At 39.1% G+C, this 23,073-nt stretch overlaps 2 protein-coding genes across 2 annotated transcripts; both read right to left on the reverse strand.

Annotated features, from left to right (window-relative positions):
- Positions 1 to 22,934, reverse strand: LOC131426994 (cullin-1). The gene is made up of 13 exons (XM_058589848.1): positions 22,775 to 22,934; positions 19,944 to 20,041; positions 19,727 to 19,812; positions 18,817 to 18,908; positions 18,271 to 18,760; positions 17,852 to 18,209; positions 17,534 to 17,797; positions 17,124 to 17,468; positions 16,931 to 17,062; positions 16,788 to 16,869; positions 16,460 to 16,586; positions 16,177 to 16,396; positions 1 to 775 (listed from the first exon to the last, which is right to left on the reverse strand). Exons 2-13 carry the CDS (start codon positions 19,998 to 20,000, stop codon positions 695 to 697), a joined length of 2,334 nt encoding a protein of 777 aa, XP_058445831.1. The 5' UTR covers positions 20,001 to 20,041; positions 22,775 to 22,934; the 3' UTR covers positions 1 to 694.
- LOC131426993 (uncharacterized) lies at positions 789 to 8,571 on the reverse strand. Its single transcript, XM_058589847.1, has 2 exons — positions 2,830 to 8,571; positions 789 to 2,770 (listed from the first exon to the last, which is right to left on the reverse strand). The coding sequence occupies exon 1, from the start codon at positions 8,569 to 8,571 to the stop codon at positions 6,214 to 6,216; it is 2,358 nt and encodes a 785-aa protein (XP_058445830.1). The 3' UTR covers positions 789 to 2,770; positions 2,830 to 6,213.
- Positions 22,935 to 23,073: the final 139 nt, after the last annotated feature.

Here is a 23,073-nt window from a genome sequence, read left to right on the forward strand (position 1 = left end):
TTGTTTTCACATAATGAAATACCATATATTTTAAACATTTTTTCATAGTCTGCATCTTTTTTTGTTGGCTGGACTGAGTGTGGAGTATTTTCATTTTTACAACCAAATTCAATTCATGTATTTTTTTTTATTTTCTGTTTGAACTTGTTCCAGTATTCGTTTGCCATTAGCACAATGAATAAAAAGCTATCTATTGTACAACAAACTTATGGATTCTCACTATTTGGATAATTGTGTCCTAAAAAATTCCACTGAAAACGATTTTCTAAAAATGTGGGACTCTGTCAATATATATCCCGAGAGCAAGTCATAAAAAGCATAATACTAGATTAATTTTCGTCTAAACATTTTGATTAATTTTTCAACCATATACGGGAACTATGTAGACATGAACAAGGACAACTGAGTTTTGTGTACAGAAAAGTTTTTCTGTTCTCAATTTTAAACGACTAAACATAACTAAAATCAATACAACAGGAAAGGAAAACAAGTAAAGCTACAGTTTTGAAATTTTGCAAATTAATAGAGCAATGGAATCAGTGAAATTTGAAACTAGTTCGAATCCGCAGTTATGATGAATATTGTATTCTGCTTAACTGGTATCTATTCAAAGTTTATCTTTTATATTTCTACATTCGGTTTTGATATCCAAGTTTTTTTTTTAAATAGCTACGAAAAATAAACCTACTACTGATCAAGCTAGATAGCTGTATGTGTCCTTCTGTCCTTCCTGGCGCTCGAGATATTCCTTCTCTATCAGGATGTCAATACATTTCTGCGAAATGGAACGTGAAAAATAAATTTATTATTGATATTGTGTGAATATAGTAATAAACAGATAAGTGTAGAAAACTATTCGAATGAACTGAGTGATTCGCAGTCGAGCGTTTTGGAATTGATCAGTGAAAACGACGAAGAAAATTCAACAGATAAATACACTACCACAGAAGGAGAGTGTGTGGGTACAAACGAATTCATAATAATCTATGCATAGCATGCCATGACCAATTGGGTTGGGTATGACTGCAACAGGTCAATCGTATTATTAAAGAACAGCTTCTCACATTTCATCACGAACAACCATACAGGTAAGAATTGCACCGTTCTGGGTGATTCCGTTTTCGATTAATAGTTATAAAAATTCACAATGGCGATCCTGCTAGGAGGCGCAATTGAAATAGCAAAGTTATTCAGAACCATCTCGCATGGAAACGGAATCACCCAAAACGAAACAAAATCTATTCAGATATTGGTGCTATTTGGCACGCAGTTTTTTTATTTTACATTGATTACGTAATGTTGAAAATGACTGAAATAAGCGGATCACTATGGTCGCGCATCATAAGCGGACCAGGAAGGTCGCGCAATAAAATACATAGATAAAATGATTACGATTTTCATTGAAAAAGGCGGATTCATGAAATCGCGCATCACAGAGCGGATCAGGAAGGTCGCGCAAATGTAAATGAGCGGACCGGGAACGTCGCGCACAAGGAGAGCAGGCAACGTGGCCGTGCAAATGAAAAAAAATGAGCGGATTTCAAAAATCGCGCATTATAAAGCGGATCGTTAGATCGCGCACATTTGCGTTATAAGTAATTGTTAACGATAGAACAACACTCGAATTTATTGTTTTCAGTGGTTTTATTAATTACTTCCGATAGTTCTTTCAAAGTGTGAGCACGTTGGTTCGCGGACAGTGTGTTAGAAGTTCGAGTAATTCGAGTAACGAATGAAATTTTTTCGTGTCATAACGCCGTGAGATTCCATCGGTAGTCAAAAACAATAAAGTCCATGTGACTATAAACTAAATCGATGGATGTATGGTCATTGTAACCTTTCCAACCAAACAAAGAAAGAAGGAGAGAAGATTTTAGTAATACAAGAATCATGTTAACGTATGTAGTGTCCGTATTTCTTGGAAGATTCGATTTGCGCTCAAAATCTTGTTAAAAATGTCTATGGAAGTACTAGACGATTTAACGGAACAAGGCGAACATTCAACACTAAAATATACTATCTCTCTTGGAAAAAAACGTGTTTCGATTCAAGTAGAAAAGACCAAAAGCATATAGTTGCAGCATTTTTCTGCATCGACGATCGACAACGGAGTATTTTGGATTAAAGATACTGGAGACGGTAGTAACAGTTAAGGTTTTCCCAGCGACTATAAATGGTATTGATTTCGCATCGAATACTGGATGCTTTTCTGTGATACTTGAAAACGCAATGCTGATTGTTTACTGCATATCTGAAGATCCAGATAATTTATTGATACAGGAACACAAAAATATACCTTGGAAAATTTGTCTTAATTTATTCGAATGGGTTTAAGATACGTTACTTTCATTCCGAAATCATAAAAAAAAATCTATTCAATGTGAATCTAAAGTGTTTTATTTGATTGAAGTGATTGGAATTGCATATTTGCACTTTGCAAAAGTCGCAATTTGTATTTATTACCGATAATTGTCTGATATACGCAGTATCGATTCAGTGTTTGGACAAGGTAAATCAAGAATTGACGAATAGGGCTTTGAGCCATGCCAAACAGATGACTTACCATTTAACAAATGAGGTGAACGCAAGAACGAATCAGTATGTAATAATACAGCAAAACAAAAATCTTTATTACATTATCTATTAATCACCACAAATCAAACATCCGATTTATATCGTTTATGATATCTGATCTCATTCAGATGCATCTCAAAATATATCTTCTCTTTTGAACGATAGAAAAATGAAACCTACATTTTTGCACTTTTCTCTGAAATTATGAATAACAATAGTAATGGTTCAATATATCTGTTATAAAAGATTAGTTACCTATCATTATAATGTAAATTTCAATCAGTTTCACTCCTCTAATATAAAAAAATCATTTCATAAATCATCAAAAAAACAAAGAACTAGTTTTGAACATTTTTCCTTGCATTTTCCGATACACAATTTCAGAATCCAAGCCAGAGCTGCCATCTTTATTTGAAAAATCTGTATTTGGCGAAAAAACCAATCTGTACAATATCTATCTCGAAAAATCTGATTAGTGAGGCCTGGTTTCGCTCCACCTGGTTTAACCTTATGGAACCAAAAACACAAAAACAGAAAATCTATATTTATCTGTCTGAAAACTCAATTAACTGTATTTGAGGGCCCCCTGTCACGACGCCATCTTGATAAGATCTGAATCAGAACTTTAAAATCAGCTTATTGCAAAGTTTTATGGTTTACCTTGTTTATTGCACGAAAGTTAGAGATTTTTGGATCGATTCTCTCACAATAACTTGTCAGTTTACCTAAAATATAGCAGATCATCAAAAGGAGGTAATTTTCACAATTTGAGAGTCACGATGAGTATCAAAACATCGCAGTGTTTGGGGCCCGAAACACGAGGGGCTCAACGTAATCAGTGTACTTTCAAATGGCTGGTGCTTACATACCGGTGTCAGATGGCTCGTATTTTAAGACAACATGTCAGTTTTTCTGTATCGAGTACAAAAATCGGTATAGTTCGCATCGCTGATCCAAATTCAATATTATTATTCTAGGCACCCCGATATTTTTTTTTAGAAGAGAAGGTGGATGTGTGGGTACAAACGAATTCATAATAATCTATGCATAGCATGCCATGACCAATTGGGTTGGGTATGACTGCAACAGGTCTATCGTATTATTGAAGAACAGCTTCTCACATTTCATCACGAACAACCATACAGGTAAGAAGTGCACCGTTCTGGGTGATTCCGTCTTCGATTAATAGTTATAAAATTCACAGAGAGGACGAAGTGAAATCGTTTTAGCCACCAAAACAGTCGCCCTCATGAGATCTCAGAATTTTTCGATGAGTCGTCACCAGAAGGTGTACGAGTCTTACGAGAAAGCAGTTCGTTAAATAGTACCGCGTGATCTTCCCAAGTCTGCTGGTAATCCAGAAGAATGGTCGATGTTTTTGTCAACATTTGAGAGCACCTCTAAGGTGTGCTGTTATACAGAAGAAGAAAACATGTTGCCTGAGGAATGAAACATTTAACACTGTTCGCAGTTTGCTTATAATAACGTTAACCGTGCCGAAGGCAATCAACCCATTGATATTACGCTTCGGACATCCACAAGTAATTATCAATGAATGAATGAATTCGATGTAAACAAAAGGGTCTAAAAGCAATTCACAGGTTCTCTTTGTTTACTTTCTTATTCGACTCTACCCGTGTTTTTATATAAATGTTCTGGTACTGTTTGAAAAATGGAAATATTGTCTTACATTCTACACGAATATTTTGTAAATATACTTGAAAATATTGGAGTTATTAGCACAGTACTGTATACTATTTCTCAGTAGACCATTTCCTAGAATTCAATTACCAGATATAACACGCCCCCGCAGAAATCACCTCTGTCTAGTTGCGGGCGTTCTCTCGCATTACACAGTCATTTTGTGGTTAAAATTGACGATTGTGTTTTGGAAGAATAGTTCTCTGGAATTGCGCAGGGGAGCAATCTCGGCACTTTGATCTTCTTGCTGTACTTCAACGACGTTAATTTTTCTCTGGAAGGACCGCGCATATCTTTTGCAGATGACCTCAAGATCTACCATGTTATACGCAACTCAGGGGATTCGGCGTTTCTTAAACGACGAATAACAATCTTTTCGGATTGGCGAAAATTGAATCACATGGTCGTTAATCCAGAGGACGTTGGCGTTTTTTTTTCTAGACGAACAGATAACCTTCAAGCAACACACCAACTACATTGTGGCTAAAGCCTCTTGCTACCTTGGATTCGTGATGAGAATTGCTAAGCATTTTACGGATGTTTATTGCTTTAAGGTAGCGCTTCGCCGTGGTCAGGTCGAAGCGATACAACTCAATGATTCCTCTTGCTTTGTCGTTGAAATTTCACCCTAAATTGCAAATTTCTCCAATACAAACCCGATTCACGAAAAATCAAAAACATACGATTGTAGATAAATGATTTAACTATGCATTTGGTAAAAAATATCAGTTAGAATGCATTTCTTTCGCGAAATTTCGTACGAGTTTTGTTAAACATTTAGTTTACTTGTGTGTTGATATTGTGAGTGTGCGAAATAATAAGGAAAAACTCATTTATTTTTACAACTCGCACAAAATCTTTCGATGAAAACGTTTATCGGGCACAATTTATATACGAATCGATAGAAAAACTAATTATTTAGAATTTCCGTTTTCTTCTCCGTTCTCTCGCAATTTTGGGAAAAGTGCGTGAAACCCCGGGATAGGCAGCGAACTTCATCTGCACAGCGAAGCGCAACCTAAAATCCCTATACTGTTCACTCGTTTGCTCTACTCTGGAATATTGTCAGCTGTTTGGAACTCTCACTACCTTAATGACGTTAATAGAATCGAGTCTGTCCTCGATTCCTCGCGGGAGTGGACTGTATACGAATGAGTTTCGGTTTCTTGGACGGATAAATTCAAAAGGCGTCTGTTTGGTACAACAGTCAAGTTTTTACTACTTAAAGAACGAATGAATACATATGTGTTAGTAAGAGTGTTTGAGCATAGGTATAATAGTTTTTCTATTCTAGTTTGTTGTCTGGATCATCGTAGCAGGAGTAAACATCTACCCGGGCGTTGAAATTGGAAATTTCAAGATTCCAATTGCCCAGTCTGGTCGTCGCTCTCGTTGTCTATTGGCAACAAGCAAATTTTCTTGACGGCACGCCTAGTTATGCCATTCTTGGTTCGCAAACTTACCACTCGAGTGTGCCCATCCTTGCCCGGATGGAGTTCGATTATACGGGCCAGCGCCCACTTCAACGGCGGTGCATTTTCGTCGATGATGACCACCATTGCTCCAATCTTAAATTCAGTGACCTTCAGATCTCGTTGACGCCTTTGAAGTTCGTGGAGATAATCTTTAATCCACACTCTCCAAAACCTTTGCTTCATGTCCTGAATAAATTGTAAACGCGATAGCCTGCCCTGGGGAATGCCAGTGTATGAGGGTTCCGCAATGGCCTGGAACTCTCTTCCAATGATGAAATGAGCTGGAGTTATGGCAGTCATATCATTTGGATCATCTGAGACAGGTGTGAGAGGACGGGAGTTTAGAATTGCTTCGATCTGTGCGAGTACAGCAGAAAGTGCTTCAAACGTCAGTCGATGTTCAGCGAGAATCAATTTCAGATGCGATTTAACTCCCGCCTCCCATATCCCTCCAAAATGCGGACTACGTGGAGGAATGAATGGCCATGCAGACAAATAAACAAACGTATCCCTTGGTGGTTGTCGGATGTCTTGTAACAGCACTTGATCTAAGATTGAAAGGGCCCGCAAAGTCCAGACCTGTATGCGCGAACACTGGAGACGGCTTGACGCGGTAGTCAGGAAGATCTCCCATTAATTGCGTAGACTTCTTGGGTCTCATCCGGAAACACGGTACACAGCGATGCAGTTCCTTCCGTATGACATTCTTTGCCTTGAGTGGCCAATACTGTTGCCGAACGACGCCCAGCAGACCTCTTTGACCAAGATGCATGTTGACACGATGTAAATGTCTGATCAATGTTGTTGTGAGTGGATGTGTTTCAGGCAGAATGGCTTGATGACGATGTTCATATGGAATAGCAGCATTCCGTAGGCGACCACCTACGCGCAGCACTTCATCATTTGCGTCGATGAACGGGCTCAGGTTCTGAAAGGGTAACTTGCATTCCTTGTCGCTTCTCAGCATTTGTAGCTCTTTGTGAAACATTTCACCTTGTACCATCCGTGTGATCAAAATGGATGCTCGTTGCATTTCTGTTGATGTAGGCAGTCCCTTGGCGATGTGCCTTCGACCACTCTTAATGTAATCGCAAAAACGGATCACATATGCCATCGATCGCTGTATAATCATGTACCGACTGATTCTGTCGAATATCGGTAGCCTCGAACGTTCAACTGCACCAACGAGTGCTGTTATTCTGAGTTCTGTCAGCTCCTCTTCCGAGAGTGGAGCTGGTTGATCGATCGACACTTCAGCGCATTGAAATCTGGACGGTCCGTGCCACCAAAGCTGTCGTCTTTCCAATTCTGATGGCGATACGCCACGGGAAATTAAATCCGCAGGATTCTCTTTCGAAGGGATGTATTGCCAATTGTAATCAGCAGTCAATTGCTGGATTTGTCGAACTCGGTAGCCAACGAATACGGTGAGTGCTTCCGGAGATTTCTGCAACCAACAGAGGACTATCTGTGAGTCCGACCACAATCGAACAGAGCTAAAGTCGGAATCAATTGCTGCTAGCATCTTCACGGTGAGCTGAGAGAGTAACATTGCTGCTAACAACTCGGCCTTTGGTGTTGTAATCTCCTTTTGCTTGTTCTTCTTCCTCGGGAGAATTCGTGACTTACTGCAAATTATGTTCATGGCTGCCCCATCGTGTCTTATTACTCGAGCGTACAGACAGGCGCCGTATGCCAAGTCTGACGCATCAGCAAATCCGAAGAGTTCAAACGTACACGATCCATTACTGAAGATCCATCGTTCAATCTTGACGTTGTTCAAGTATTGTAGTTGATCACGGTAATCTGTCCACAGCTGTGCTAATTCACATGGTACCGGTTGGTCCCACTCTAAATCCGCGCCCCAAAGCTCCCGCATAATCAGCTTCGCTGCGGTAATCACGGGTCCTACAAATCCCAAAGGATCGAAAATTCGAGCAATTTGACTGAGAATCGATCGTTTAGTTAGTTGAGCTTTGGGATCACGACATTCCGCTACGATGAATGTGAATGTGTCCTCTTTGGGATTCCACGAGATCCCGAGAGTCTTCATTACCGTATTAACAGTTGGGTTTGTAATATCAACACAGCCTTCTCGTTGATGTTCAGGAATAGTAGCCAATAATGATTCCGCATTCGAACAGAACTTGTGTGCATCGAAGCCACCTTCGTTGAGTAATCCAACTATTTGATTTTTTACCTCCATAGCCTTCTCCAGAGAACTGGCTCCAGTAAGCACGTCGTCAATGTAAAAGGACTTCCTAACCGCCCCAGCACCGAGCGGGTATCTCTCCTTCTCGTCCTCAGCGAGCTGGAGGAGTGCCATTGTTGCCAGAAAAGGTGATGATGCCAGTCCGTACGTTACGGTTCGTAGATCGTATACACGAATCGGCTGACTCCGGTCTTCGCGCCAGAGAACCCGCTGATATCGAACATCTTCGTCGTTAACTCTAACCTGTCGATACATTTTTGGAATGTCAGCGACAAAAGCGAACTTGAACGATCGAAAGTTAAGGAGTATCGATATAAGGTCGTTTTGCACGGCTGGACCGACCATTTGAGTCTGGTTGATACTGATTCCAGAGTCACTCGGTGCCGAACCATCAAACACAACGCGAAGTCTAGTGGTTGTGCTGCTGGGTTTTAAAACGTAGTGATGTGGCAGATAGTAAGCTAATTGGGACTGATCAGTTTCGACATCTTCATTCAGCGTCATGTGACCAAGTGTTTCATATTCTCTCAAAAAGGCGATGTACAGCATTTTGATTTCGGGAGCCCTATCTAGTCGCTTCTCTAGGGCCAGGAACCGTTTCTCCGCCATAGCCTTCGAATCACCAAGCTGATCCTTAATATCGTTTTAGGGAAGGCGAACTACGTATCTTCCTTCACTAGTGCGCTCGTGTGTATCACGGAAATGGTCCAAGCAAATCTCATCCAATGGCACGAATTTCTCGTTGAATTCGTCGCATGACTCGATACGCCAAAAGTTTCGTACAATTTCATTGAGATCTTCTTCAGCGGAGATGAAGAACGATTGCTGCTCTGAGCTCTTGCTGGGAATCGGACCACTTAACACCCATCCAAATTGGGTGTCCTGGAGAATGGCAGAGGTGTTTGGAATCCTCATTCGACCGGACTTCAACATCTCAAAAAATACTTCAGCGCCCAGTAGCATATCGACACGGTCAGGAATACTAAAGTTCGGGTCTGCTAACTGTATACCAGTCGGTAGTGCAATGTTGGTGCAATTCACCTTCGTCAAGGGAAGATTACCTGTTATCCTGGGTATAACGAAGAAATCGAGACATGCTGAAAAATCGCTTATACGAGATTTGATTTTCGTATGAATCTTCAGTCGCACTTTCGTATGAATGTCATTTAGACCGCTAATTGAGACATTCGCGGGTACCTTCTTCAAAGATAGCATAGTTGCGAAATGTTCTGAAACGAAATTCGAGTGTGAACCCGAGTCCAATAGTACGCGGCACGGGTAAACATCAGACTTCCCGTAAACAAGGACTACAGCGGTGTAAAGTAGAACTTTCTTCCCGGTTCCGTTCGGATGAGTACAAAATGTTGACTGTACTCCAGCATCTATAGATGTTTCTTCGTGTTGTCTCTCAGGCGGTAGTACAGACTTCTTCTCGGGTTTTAACTGCGAAACTTCAGTTTTCGAATCATCTGGTTTCTTCTGCTGATTGTCGGCTGGATGCAACGTAGTATGGTGACGTTTGTTGCATTTTTTGCACGAGTGCTTCGAAGAACAATCCGTCGTGCGATGCCCCTTCTGCAAACAGTTAAAGCATGCGCCGGTCCGACGGAGTGTGTCGTATCGATCAGAGATGACTGCCTTTTTGAAGACATCACATTTCCACAGATCGTGGCCTTCAGAACAATGTGGACAAGCATCAGTCGCGGTGACTAAGGAGTTCGCACGCGCCCTCGGTCCTGCAGGACTGCTTAGCTGGAGTTTCGCCGGAATCTTCATCTGCGTCTTGTGGAACGGATGAATCTTTTCGAGAACGCGACATCTTTCGCGTACGAAATCCATAGTAGAATCGTAATCGGGTAAGGCAGTGGAAGCTTGTTCAAGTTCCCAAGCCTTTCGGATATCACTGTCCAGTTTAAGAGCGATACGGTTGATTAACATTCTTTCTCCAAGTCCAGATACTGGTAGACCTAGATTTTTCAAAGCGTCTACATTTTTCGCACACGTGTCCAATAATTTCCTCAATCCAACTGCATTTTCGTTAGTTAGCTTCGGCAAATCGAAGAGTGCATCGATATGCTTGTCGATTATTAGCCGTCGATCTTCGAAACGTTCAGTCAGTGTCGCCCAAGCAGCGTCGTAGTCATTGTTATTTATTATCTCCTGATCAATGATTCCCGCAGCCTTTCCCATTGACGAATTTCGAAGATGATACAGTTTTATGGCTGGAGCTTCCGAGGTGTAGCGGGACATGATCGTTACAAACATCGACTTGAAAGCGTACCAGTTCTCGTACGATCCATCAAACGAGGGAAGAGGCACCTTCAACGGAGGCAGATGTGCCACGTTCACAGGAGGTATCGCGGAGGGCTGAACCGTATGTTCTTCCTTCTTCAAGGAAGTCTCGAACAATTTTGTAAGGACAATATACAACTCACCATATAACTGCTCAAATTCAATGCAAAACTCCTCTAGCCCCGAGCGATCATCATCGTTAATGTCGAGGCCGTGTGCTCGCTGCTGATGAACGTTGTAATCGGCATTTACACTCTCAACAACCTTTAGCTGAAGCTGCAGAAACTGTTTGCAGTCCAGACTCTGGTTGGGATCGTCGTTGTCAGCCTCTAATACCGTTTTCACTCGCATTAATTTTCGACTCAAAGCATTCATCTGATTTATTAGCACTTTGTATTCAGCTGCCATCTTCTTTCGCGCTTCTTTATCTCTTTTGTTTTTCTTCTGTTGACTGATTGGCACTATTTTACAGTTTAGTTCTTTATCATTTAACGTATTACCGTCTTCACCAACAGAATCTGTTTCGCCGATGACGTGTTTATCTTTTGCACTTCGCGTCGCAATTGGTGTGCGTGTCATGCTCATTGTGCCGATGATACGGAAACATTTCTGATCGGGGTTCGTTTCAAATGCACGTCACTGAATACCGCACTGGTACCACTACTATCGCGTTCCACTCGGATATAGCAAACGAGATTGCGAAAAACACTATAGCATTTTCATTCTTCTAGGTAGACGGCCATCTTATTTTCACTGAGTCAGAAGAGCATGCGCGTACACATTGTGATTGTTTCACTACACGAATAGAATCACTCGAAAAAGCACTTAATCCTCGAGAACGCTTCCCAGGGACACTTTTCAATGAATACGCTGCCATCAGCAGCGCCAACAGGTTCGCGAAATAAAACACTTGATCCGACTGATACCGCTCGATTCACCACAGTCAGTGGCGTCAAATTTCTCCTGGCTACTCGAGAGCCATAGGAACGCGGTGGATCCGTATTTTAGATCACTCGTTTTTCGTGCGAATTCAACTGTTATCGGAACAGTGAATCAGAAAACCGAAACATCCGGCTCGAAGGACCAGAAAATGTCCTCGATTCCTCGCGGGAGTGGACTGTATACGAATGAGTTTCGGTTTCTTGGACGGATAAATTCAAAAGGCGTCTGTTTGGTACAACAGTCAAGTTTTTACTACTTAAAGAACGAATGAATACATATGTGTTAGTAAGAGTGTTTGAGCATAGGTATAATAGTTTTTCTATTCTAGTTTGTTGTCTGGATCATCGTAGCAGGAGTAAACAGAGTCGGTTCAACGTAGATTCGATTTTCTTCGACTTTCTTCACGCCGCACCAACTACGGGATTGGCTTCAAAGCAACATACGACACAATTGATCGAGATTTGTTATGGCAGAATTACGAACTGACGCGATTGGTCATAGTAACGATGAACAGAGGTGCTGTGTTATTTATTTATTTTTTTCAGTAGTTATTGTAAAATCAACAGACACAATGTGGTCCCAATGATTCATTCTATTACTAAGTAAGACGTTGGCCCTTGTTTTATTCCGTGAAAGATTGAAGTCGATCTCAGATAAAACTCGATTGAATAACCGTTGTAAGCCAATTATGGCACCGTTTATCCCGTAGTTGGTGCATCGTAAAGGAAGACGAAGAAAAACGTTGTTGCGGAGAGCTCGAGGACGAACATTGATATTGACTTCACGGAGCAAAGTGGGGCAGTCAATCCTATCGTTCAAAACATCTGCTATCATTAAAGAACTCGATAGCTCCTGTCTTACTTGCAGTGTGTTTAGACCTATTAGCAATCCGCTACTTACATAGCTTGGTAGTTGATGAGTATTAGTTCAAGGTAAACTGCGAACTCGACTCGATTCTATTAACGCCATTAAGGTGTTGTAGGTTCCAAACAACTGAACCATATTCCAGAGTAAAGTGAACGAGAGAACAGTATAGGAATTTCAAACAGTAAACATTCGTAAATTACTAAACCATACTAATCACTAATCCAAGGCTTTAGTCACAATGTAGTTGGTGTGTTGCTTGAATGTTAACTGTTCTTCAAGAGAAACGCCACGGTCCTTGATACACATCGATCTATCAATCATGAATCCCTCAATATAGGATTCGAATTTTAAAGGCACTTTTTTCTCGTAAACGTAAAGATCGAGCATTTGTCTAGTAATTTCGAATCTTGAAGATACCTACGACAAGATGATGGACTCTCTTGTCTCTTGTTTAATATTGCTTCACAAAGGCGTGATTCGAAGAGCGAGAATCGACACGAGTGGTACGATCTCTGGAACAGCTTTTGACTTGGCTGACGACGTTGATACTTTGAGATGAGAAAGGAGTTATACATCGGATTGAAAACCAAAACTAGGCGTATCGGACTGGGTGACAGCGAGAGTGATGGATCGATCAAGTGGAGAGCAATCTACAAAGCAGTGATGGCCCAGCACACGAGCCAGTTATAAGCACGTGTGCTGTGGTTTTTCAAAAGCACCCACACAAAGTCTGAAGCACACGCTCGTGTGTCTTGTTACTAGATCGAGAGTCGTGTGCTTCGTAGAACAAGCTCGCGATTTAACTGGTGTGCTGGCTCATCTGCTGGCTCATAAGTTGGAATGGGGGGCTAGCTCGTGAGCTGACTCATGTGCTGGCCCATGTGCTGATTTGAGTGTGCGTTCTTTTCTTTATTCAATAATATAAATTTTAAGCACACAGTGTCCGCTCTTGTCTTGTCTCTTATCAGTAGGTGGACTACACAAACAGCACACGCTCATGAGTCTGGTTTGAAAAAGCACAGCACACTAGCTTAATAGGCACACACAGCAGGTATAGAGCAGCTCGTGTGCTGAGCTCGGACATCACTGCTACAAAGCATTCTTAACTTTAATCGCTGGTGACGAACGGGTGTACGTTATTTGGCTGAATTTTGTGAGCTTGAGCGACCACCCCTGGTTGCTACTCCGTTACTGATCGGGTTTAGCTGAAATTGTACAGGGAGTTTCTAGATGATCCGACCTGGGACTGGCAAATCATACTTCAATGTACATCTTCTGGTAATCCCAGAATTTATTGATCAGTACCGGCGCCGGCCAGGCCCGAACGTAGATCGTCTGAGGAATGGGAAGAGATGTTAGTCCAACACTTGTTGTTACTAGAGGCCGTATAGACTACTGCGCACTTCACAAGTGTCACGGGAGAAAGATATTTGTTAGTAAAAATTTCAGTATTTTTATTATTCGCGCGCGACTAAGTATGTTTCGGTTTCAAGATGCTCCGATGCACCACTAAACTCACTAACTTCCCGAGTGAACGTTTCAATAATATCCTATATTGAAGTTCCGGGAAGTCTTGATTCACAGCTCTTATTCGAGGAAACTGAAGAAAAATTTGCAATACCATCGCGTAATGAATAAAAACTTCCCTATTTTTTTATAAATGAAATTACATGATACAAATTAAAAGAGTGAAATAAAGGTCAACAGATTTCACGCGCGTCTTGATTCTGTATTACTTCCGCTTTATTATTTTAATTATTTATTAAAATGAATAATTGGTGATATTGGTTGATCTGGGCAGCCGGCTACCGAGAAAAACATTAATTTATTGTTCGAAATATTAATATCAAGTGTTTTTTACTATGTATTCAATATACCGATACATGTTATCTCTGTTGTTAACTTTGTAATATTAACGGATTTGCGCAATAGTTGATTTTTATCGTCCAATTTATAATCCTGAAAGACAATCAATAACATGGAAGAAGAAAACTTTCCAAATAAAACTTTTCTTCAAAGCTAGGCGGAAATTGATAGGTTGAATAAAGAGATAATTTAGTAAAATAGAGTAATCAGAAGTGAAACATTGAAAATATCTGATAACTGAAAGGAAAAAGAAACTTCTGCAATTGTCGCCTTTTACGACATGGAAGTGGATCTATTCTTGGTTCATTTTTCTCCGCCGGATTCCACACGGCATCTAGGCTGGTATTGCCCGGAGAGAGCTAATAGGTACTATCAATCTCCTAGTGGACCCCAGCCCCTTACGTTATTTGGCCGAATTTTGTTTGGCATAACTTTGTTTGGCATAAATTTGTTTGGCATAACTTTTGTTTGTTTTGTTTGGCATGTCGATTGGCATAAAATAAAAATATTGGCATAATATAGAAACAGTATATCCTGTTTCATTTGGCATAATTGTTGTTTGGCATAATTTTCATTTGGCATAATTTCAATTGTGCATATTTTCTTTTGATTCGCTTTATTCTGGGAGTAATTTAAAAGGTTGAAATACATAACGGCCTGATAACACTTGGATTATAGGTTTTCCGATTAGTAATTGGACGACTCGGACTGCGTTACCTCGGGGCTTGGCGCCGCCGAGGTTGTCTTGTCCTCGTTGTGGTCTAAAACTAGAAAATAAATTCTAAAGGCGGCTTTGCAGCCTTGCTGTTTTTTAATGCGAGGCGAAGGGATAGCTCCTAGCTTTGAATAGACCGGGCAAACGAGTGGATTACAGGTTTGTATGCGGGGGCCGCCGCTTCCGACGGCGGGTCGGCGGCCGACTCAGCCGGCGTCGCCTCGGTGGCTGAGTGCCACCGAGCCTTCTTGGCTATTGATAGACACATAACAAAGATATTCACTTAAGAATCGAGAGTAAGAATCGAGTACTAATCAGAAATACTCCCAGAATAAATAGAATATCTAAAGAAAATATGCACAATTGAAATTATGCCAAACAACAGTTATGCCAAATGAAACAGTATGTCTTTTTATTTTATGCCAATCAAAAGTTATGCCAGTCAAATTAATGCCAAACAAAATTCGGCCAAATAACGTACACCCTTTATACGCATTATTGTCTCTTATTCGATGGAACTTCCAACATATGTGGGACAATTATACTTGAAACGGCAGAATTGCTGGTAAGTAAGAGTTTATTATTCGAAGCAGAATACGGTGCTTAAAATTACAAGCAGTAGCGGGCAATATGGAATCTATCTGGATTGTTCACGAAGTTTTATGAGAGCATTCGGATTAGGTAGGGAGTTAAAATGTAAAAAAGTTATTTCTAATTAAATCCAATTGTTGTTGTTTCTCTTGTTTTGTAAAACTTCGTGCTTTTCAACGAGTATCACTCAAAAGAGATGTAAACTAATAAAGTACTATAGGTTTTCAATAATCTCATGCCGTCATATCACCCCATGTTTTCTTATTTGATAAGACAGTACACACACACTGGTCCGGTACCGTTTCGTGTTGGTACTGAGCCGAACAAGTATGAATATATGCATTGAACCGTGTGTGGAAGAAGATCAGTGTCTGTGAACGGAACTGTACCGGCACTGAAACGGATCGAATTTTAAGTGTGATGTTCCCGAGAACCCCGGACACAGAAAATGTCGAAGTTCATTAAGCTCTTGATTTAGTAAGCGATCTGTACTTGCGGAAAGAGGAGTACACCTTCGCAACCAAACACTCCGGAACTGCAAAAAAAACTAGACTATTATTACGTAGCACCTTTTGAAACAACCTTAAAAGAATGTGGAACAAATGAAGAATTCAATAAACTATTGATTCTAATGTCGTTCAGAAAGTTTTTATCTGATATTAATGCCAAGGTTTGCGCATTCTGAAATAAAGGCGGAATAAATTAAATTATTTGCATCTTTTTTATTATTGAAAATTTGGTGATCATTGAAAAATAGCTCGAACTTTTGTTCAATTCCCAATTTTAGTCAACCCTAAAATAAAATGAACTTCTACTATTTTTACCATAGTGATTGCTACCAATGGTTTAGACGTTCTACACAATTAAGAATATTTAAAATATATGAAAACAAAGAAATAATAACCATTCGGCATGGATGATGAGAAAAATCATAAACTTACCTTAATCACTTGAACCTTAGGTTTAAATCTCGTTGATAACTGATTGAGGACTTCGCCTACCAGATGAGTGTGATTCAGTACTTTGCGCATCTTCATGATCCGCACGATCGCCGCTTGTATCAAGATCTTTCTGTCCTCCTCAATGTGTTTGTGGGTCGCCTCTTGTTCGACCTTCAGTTCTGTTTTCAGCGGGAAATTGATATTGATCCGAAGCTTTTTGCTACAAATATCGGAAAAGAAAACAGTAAACGAAAGCTTCTGCGGCATAGGCGACTGTACTTACTTTTTAAAGCCAGTATTAAGTTCAACACTGGATGCAGGCGTAAGGTTAGCTTCGTCGTCGTAGCATGTGAGCAATTTCATTTTTAAAAGAATTTGAAGTACTTGGATGAGACTCTCTTGGTTTATACCTAAAACGTACGACACATTTATGAAAGTTATTCCTCCTTGCTTATGTTATGAAAGCAAAATTTATATAGTTCTTCAATGAAAATTTTACTTAAATTCCGCTTAATGTAAATTAGTCCGATAAGTTGGAAATCTGCTTCTACATCCATTATTCAGTAACTCGTAAAAATAAAGTAACAAAACTAAGGTCCATTTGAACTTACTTGTATTTTCACCGAGCTGCTGAATCGTCCACGTCGTCTGTTCGTTGAACTGTAGCAGAACGGCCATTTGGAACGTGCTGGCCTATATAGCAACATAACATATCGTTACAACATTTCAATCAGTACAGTGTAATCACACTCACCTGTAAAGTGTACCTTAGCCGGAAGCAGTTTGTTATGAGCTCTCCACGACACATATTATACAGCCAGTTGAGCTTTCGTCCGGAATGTTGCTTTGCATAAAAATTACTGAATCGGTGGACGGACTGTTCCAGCTGGAAGTCATAAGATTTGTTTAGCTCCGCTCAATTATTGTGATTATTATCGAACACCTACCTCAAATGGCAGAGAGAATGTGAAGCTCTGATTGAACGGCCATGAACCACTGGATAGTACCAGAATACTAAAGTCGATGTCGTTGCCGGTCGACTTGGACGCCTCACGCAATCCTTTAACGTGTTGCCGGTATTGTTCGTTGAGATCCTTCGAGACTCCAATATCTTGGAACATTCTCTGTAATTTGCTGGTGTATTCAAAACCACATGCTTGCTTCAATTTGGAAATCATTGACGCTTCCGCATCGTCACTGGCAGACATGTGATGACAGAGTCGCTTTGCTAACATTTTACTGTAAAACTTCTGGAATACATCTTTATCTTCTATGTACTTAAAGACAACCATCTATTAGGAATAGAACTTGCATGTATAACTGTAACCATTAACAAGTACAACCAAAAACATTTTACCACTTGGTTTAGTGTATCCTCTAGCTCAGCTTCCTCTGGATTCTTGCTGGATTTTTTCAGTAGTAGATCACAGTATTTAGCCAGCAATTCAGGACTCTTGCTGGCACTTTTGCTTGCTTCCGTTACCGCATTCGTATTTATAAACTTACCACAAGCTTTGTCCAGCGCAGCGACAAAACCACTATCGTTATTGAATGCTGTAAGTACAAGGGCATTATACTTCTTGTGTACTTCCAAAATTGTTTGGACGTAGATTTTAGGATCCTGAGAAAAAAAATCTAGTTATTGGATGATATGGCAGAAATAATAGAAACGTACATTAAGAGCGGCTTCGCCGCACTTCGCAATAGCTGCTAGGCCTTGATTATGAATGTGCATCTCCAAAATCGCTTTAAGCTCCACCAGCCCTTCAACGATGCGTGCTACCAGTGAATACATTCGACGCAGATCTGAGTTTTTGTCAGAATCTAGAAGATTTTGAAATTCTGTCCGGAACTGTTCCAAATGCTTTTGAATCAATACACGCTCGCACGTCTTTGCCAGTCGTTCTTGTGTACTCTCATGCAAATAAACTTGGACGCGTTTTTGTTCTTCGTTCAAGCGTAGTTCGACACGTTTCATGTATTCAGTAACGGGATTCTCCCTCAAAAACTCCGCACTTTCTCTAGTGTAAAACCTGTAAATAAAAAAAAGTAGAATAGAGATTTGTCCACGGTTATCGAATCCATCAATAGTACATTTCAGTGTCCTCCAAGAAAATGTTTTCGAAACTTTCCTTGTACACGGAAAGGTTCTGACCCTTAGCATTGGGATCTTCTTCGTTCAGACCGAGCTCAACGTAGCAGTTTATCACACCGGACACAAGTCGTGAATTAATTGTTTCGCCATTGCGTTCTCGTTCGATCAACTTCAGCACCGCGTTGGTGACCTGTTTATTCAGATGTTTGAACAAATTTCCACGCCATGTCACCAAAGCGAGTTGATAGATTTCGTAAACATCCTTACGACCTTCCTCGCATTCACGTTTTACCCAATGTCGATTCAGATATGCACAGACACCGTTCAGTACTTTACTCGAAAATTGATATTCTTCCCATCGTTTTGTGTAGAAACATAGAACTTCTTCATCCATCAAATCGATTCCATTTTCCTGAAGGGCAATCAAGTAGTACTCCAGAAATTCCTTCAATCGCTTATATAATTCTTGTCCAACCAGTTGAGCTCCTCCTGTGATTTCAAATTATTACTTATTTAATCGGGTAACTGATAAAACTCAAACTCACCAGAAGGAACTGCCGTTTCCTTCTTGGAGGCTCTCCATTGCATTTGTCCCTTGGCTGGTTGATGAACGCTTGTACAGTAATTGTAGACATGTCTAAAAGAATAGATAAATTATGCTTTTAATATTGCGCTCAAGTGTGCATACAATAAACGACAGATTGAAACAAAGATCAGTGAACTATTAAAACTATTGGTCGATAAAGATAACAACTGAGTCTGCGCTTTAAATCTCATAGCAAGATTAGATAAGATTCAGGAAATCAAAGTTAAACGATGCGAATGCAAGCATTGTTTACGCTTGGAAGATACATCACTTACCGATGAGATAAAAATAAAGTAAAACAAAACAAGGATAGCTGACGATGGTAATGTTTTGCTATTTCGTATTAATATGCTCACTCGAAAAATATTTACGTATTTTGATTGCACTACTATTTAATTTTTTGAATTTTATTGTACTTGTTTGATCGAATTCTATTTTGAAAATAAACTTGAAAAAGTAAACTTAGAATAACTAAAAATATTACTGTTGCCATATATTATCAAAAAAGAACACTAACTACGAATTAGTTAAAATATCTACCAGCGATATCTAAATTCACTAGTTATAATAACAATAAATGTCACGGATTCACCAAGCTTATGTTTGTATTTTTTTTTATTAAAAAAAATCAATGTGCTGATTGTTCTCTAATCGTTTATAATAAAACGCGTTGTATTTTGCAACAACTATTATTATTTTTGAAACGACGCATTTTATTATATGCTACTGCATACAAAAACAACACCCTCGCATTAATGTAATCAAAAACACAAGCTACTCGTTTCTCTTCCTACTTTTCAGACATTGTTGTAATTTGAATCACTGCCATTTTCAGGAATCGAAAAAATAATATCAGGTGTTAATCTTACGTGTAAAGCTGCATGTAACGGGCGGAGCGGAGGCCCTGTTCCTGTTTATAGACCTGTTTTATGCCACCTTCCAGGTCGGCCCAAATCTGGAATGAAAAATGAAACGTAAAAACATTATGCTGCAATACGATGTGCATTGAAATATGCTAAACTAATTACGAAACATCTTTTCTATTAAGCTCTTCATTTGTAATGGGCTGGAATTACAATGGCTCACCTCTTCCAGGTTAATGTTTCGAAGACCCGTCGCTCCATGTGAATTTATTTTAGACATTGGAAGTCCTGATGCAATGATCCAATTGCTTCTGAAAATTCCTACAATGGTCCACGAATCAGAAAGAAAAAATAATGTTGAGAAGAGCTATTATAAAGCACTGAGCTGATCAATGACTGGTTTTTCTCTTTCGCAAGCCAGTAGCGAAGCTCTTGTACTCACCAATACCACAAAATCTATGAAACGTCAAAAATAGTTATGCAGTTTATGAACGTGTGCGTAGCTAAGTGTTGCCAAAAAGTGAAAATATAATTAATCATAATTGAATAATAAAATATAAATATCATAATTGATCCTAGTACTCGAAAATTATGGAAAAATTCTGAAAAAAGTATAATCCAGTAATTAATTTAATACATTGCAAATCGAATAAAATCTCATTCCATTGATGGATTGTTGAATTGCATGTCGACAGTATCTGTGTTAAATTCGGGGACAGTATAGAAAAAACTTTTACTATTGCCTTCACTTTTATTGTTGTTGGTTCTCCATATTTTGAAATAGTAGGATCAATAATTGAAGACAAACACGAGAAAAGGTCCTAAGTGCAAATGGCAGTTTCTCTTTGTTTACTTTCTCTTTCGAGTATTACGGTACAATCAGCAATCTTTCCATCTAACACTTCACATAGGATAATAGCAAAAACCATCAACTTTCGATATGCACTGTTGAATTTGTTGGAAATTACTGGAATTTGCCGTAATACACACTAAGATTCAATTCCGTTGTTCGGTAATTTTTTTTAACGAAAGCTTTCGGTAATCAAAAGAAATTACCGATATTTCGGTACATGAACGTAATTTTACAAAAATTATGAAAATTTTTACCGGACGATCAGTGTTACGCATATTTTCATTACAGAATTCTGTAAATATATATACAATTCATACGGTAAATCTAAATAGTCTCCGAGTACGGTAAAACCCTACCGTCCGTACGGTAAAATAATCTTCCAATAACCGAATTTCTGTAAATACTGATTGTCGTGAAAACTAACTGTCAAACAGTTGATAAATGTTCAGTAAGTGTCTTTTTATTAACCAAACGAAAAAAATCTTGAAAAGTTCATCGAATGGATTGAGGTACAGGTGCTAAAGTTTTTGAAACATTAGAACCACTAACATAAAAGCTTTTTGTTTACTTATAGGCAGAGAATAATTTTGTATCACTTGTCCACTTGCTGCCTACACAAATCGTTCGAGGGTAATTTCTGGTGGACTCGACGGATTGTGCAGTGTTTTGGAAGGTGGAATAAAATCATAGCCACAACAGGTTGGATTTTTTTATCATTCGTTTTTGTGAACATGTGTTGCTTTATGAAAACCAGAAAATAAAAGAATTTTAACCAAAGGAAAACAAACAACAACATTTACCGAACTATCAGTTAGATCCATTTGATTTACAGTTTACGGTAGTTGTTTGACAGCTCACCAATTACCGAACGATCGGTAATCAATTTGATTACCGAACTGATTACCGTACGTTCAGCTATTGAAAATTCGGTAAAAAATTACCGAATTCTGCGAAATTTTCTAAGTGTGTAATTGAAAGAAAAAGTAAACCAAGAGAAACTATCATTTGCACTTGGGACCTTTTCTAATGTTCATCGAGAATTGTCCTATATAAAAAGTACCCGCAAATCAATCCCATTCAGTGCAATTTTTCAATCTCGCTTTTTGCGGACCCAAAAAATTTTTTTTTAAATACAATTCGAATCATCTTTTGCTCAACATGCCAATTTTCGAATTAAGCAAAATTGATAGATTATGACATATTTTATGCAAACCATAACAATAAAGTGAATAGAATCGAATTTTAGTATTATCGAAAGAGTTGCAGAGAGAAATTTCTATGATTTTCACTATTATTTAGTTTTAGTTTTACCAGAATTTAGTGGTAGTATAAATATTTTAATATAGTGGATTTATTTTCTTTTAAAGCAATTTACTTCAATTCACTAATTGCTCAAAACCGTAATTATTGAATATTATTGTTTTTAGAATCGAAATGAACGGAAAAACTTACTGTACGATTATGGTTTTAATGATGTTTCACAACATTTCACTTTGTTGTAAATTGTTGTTATAACGATGTCGCCGTCTTGATTCTTCTAACACGGCCGAATATTTGTCCTAAGTGGCTTATTGGCCGTTATATAAAAAACGCAACACATGAAGCCTTATTCATTTTACCCTTCTGTAAGATAGCTATACGAACTTTTTGGCAACACTTTATTAGCCAATACACTAGAGGTGTGCAAAACAGCTCATTTTGGTGAACAGCTCCGAACCGATCAGCTCACCAAAGTGAATCGATTCGATGTATCAGCTCATCAGCTCTTTTAGTTTACACTGAAGGTTCATTTTGTGCGCCGTTTTTCTTATGCACCGGTTTTCTTTCATATGCATGATCGAAAATGAATCATTGATTTGCAATGATGCAATGAATGCAATGCGAATTAACTTATCTTTAATTGATGTTGACTAAATTGAATCTCTTAAAGAGCCGAAGATCCGATCAGCTCGTAGCGTGTTCCCTTCGTCATAATGCAGTGAACTGGGTAGCAAATGAGTGAGCTGGTGAGCTGCGGTTCTTTTGAAAAGAGCTGTAAGCTGTCAGCTCACTTCGATGATTCGATTCACTGGAACAGCTCAGGAGCGAATTGCCCATCTCTACAATACACACACATCGTACAAGATCAAGGATGTCATGATTTCTTTTGTTTCGTTTCTTGAGAACCGTTTTCTGTATCTCGTACGCATTATGAAATTTACCTTTCAGCACTACTTCAGTCGTAAACCTATCAAGAAAAGTTACTAAACACGTTTTCAACGATCACAAAAAGCACAAATTAGAAGAATAGACAGTATTTTATGATTGGAAAAAGAAACTTTTAGCTTTGGCTCACCTTTGCATGAGCTGCAGAGAAGTGAGTAAAAAGTAACTTTCAATAAATCGGTCTTTGACAGCAAGTAGAGTACACAGCAAGATTGGTGGAGGGAAAGGGATAGCATATGTTATGTGTTGCCAGATCAAAGTATAGGGCTGTCCTGTATTGATTCGATTATAGTTG

This window comes from Malaya genurostris, chromosome 2, assembly GCF_030247185.1.
Source record: "Malaya genurostris strain Urasoe2022 chromosome 2, Malgen_1.1, whole genome shotgun sequence".
NCBI classification, from domain to species: Eukaryota; Metazoa; Arthropoda; class Insecta; order Diptera; family Culicidae; genus Malaya; species Malaya genurostris.

What these genes read in the sequence shown, in the direction of transcription:
- LOC131426993 (XM_058589847.1), bottom strand. Translation starts at nt 8,571, where the DNA reads ATGGCGGAGAAACGGTTCCTGGCCCTAGAGAAGCGACTAGATAGGGCT.
- LOC131426994 (XM_058589848.1), bottom strand. Translation starts at nt 20,000, where the DNA reads ATGTCTAAAATAAATTCACATGGAGCGACGGGTCTTCGAAACATTAAC. An exon ending in CGTTACATGCAGCTTTACAC is followed by an intron (nt 18,909 to 19,726) that starts GTAAGATTAACA and finishes CTATTCTTTTAG; the next exon opens with ACATGTCTACAATTACTGTA. An exon ending in AGGATACACTAAACCAAGTG is followed by an intron (nt 17,469 to 17,533) that starts GTAAAATGTTTT and finishes TATTCCTAATAG; the next exon opens with ATGGTTGTCTTTAAGTACAT.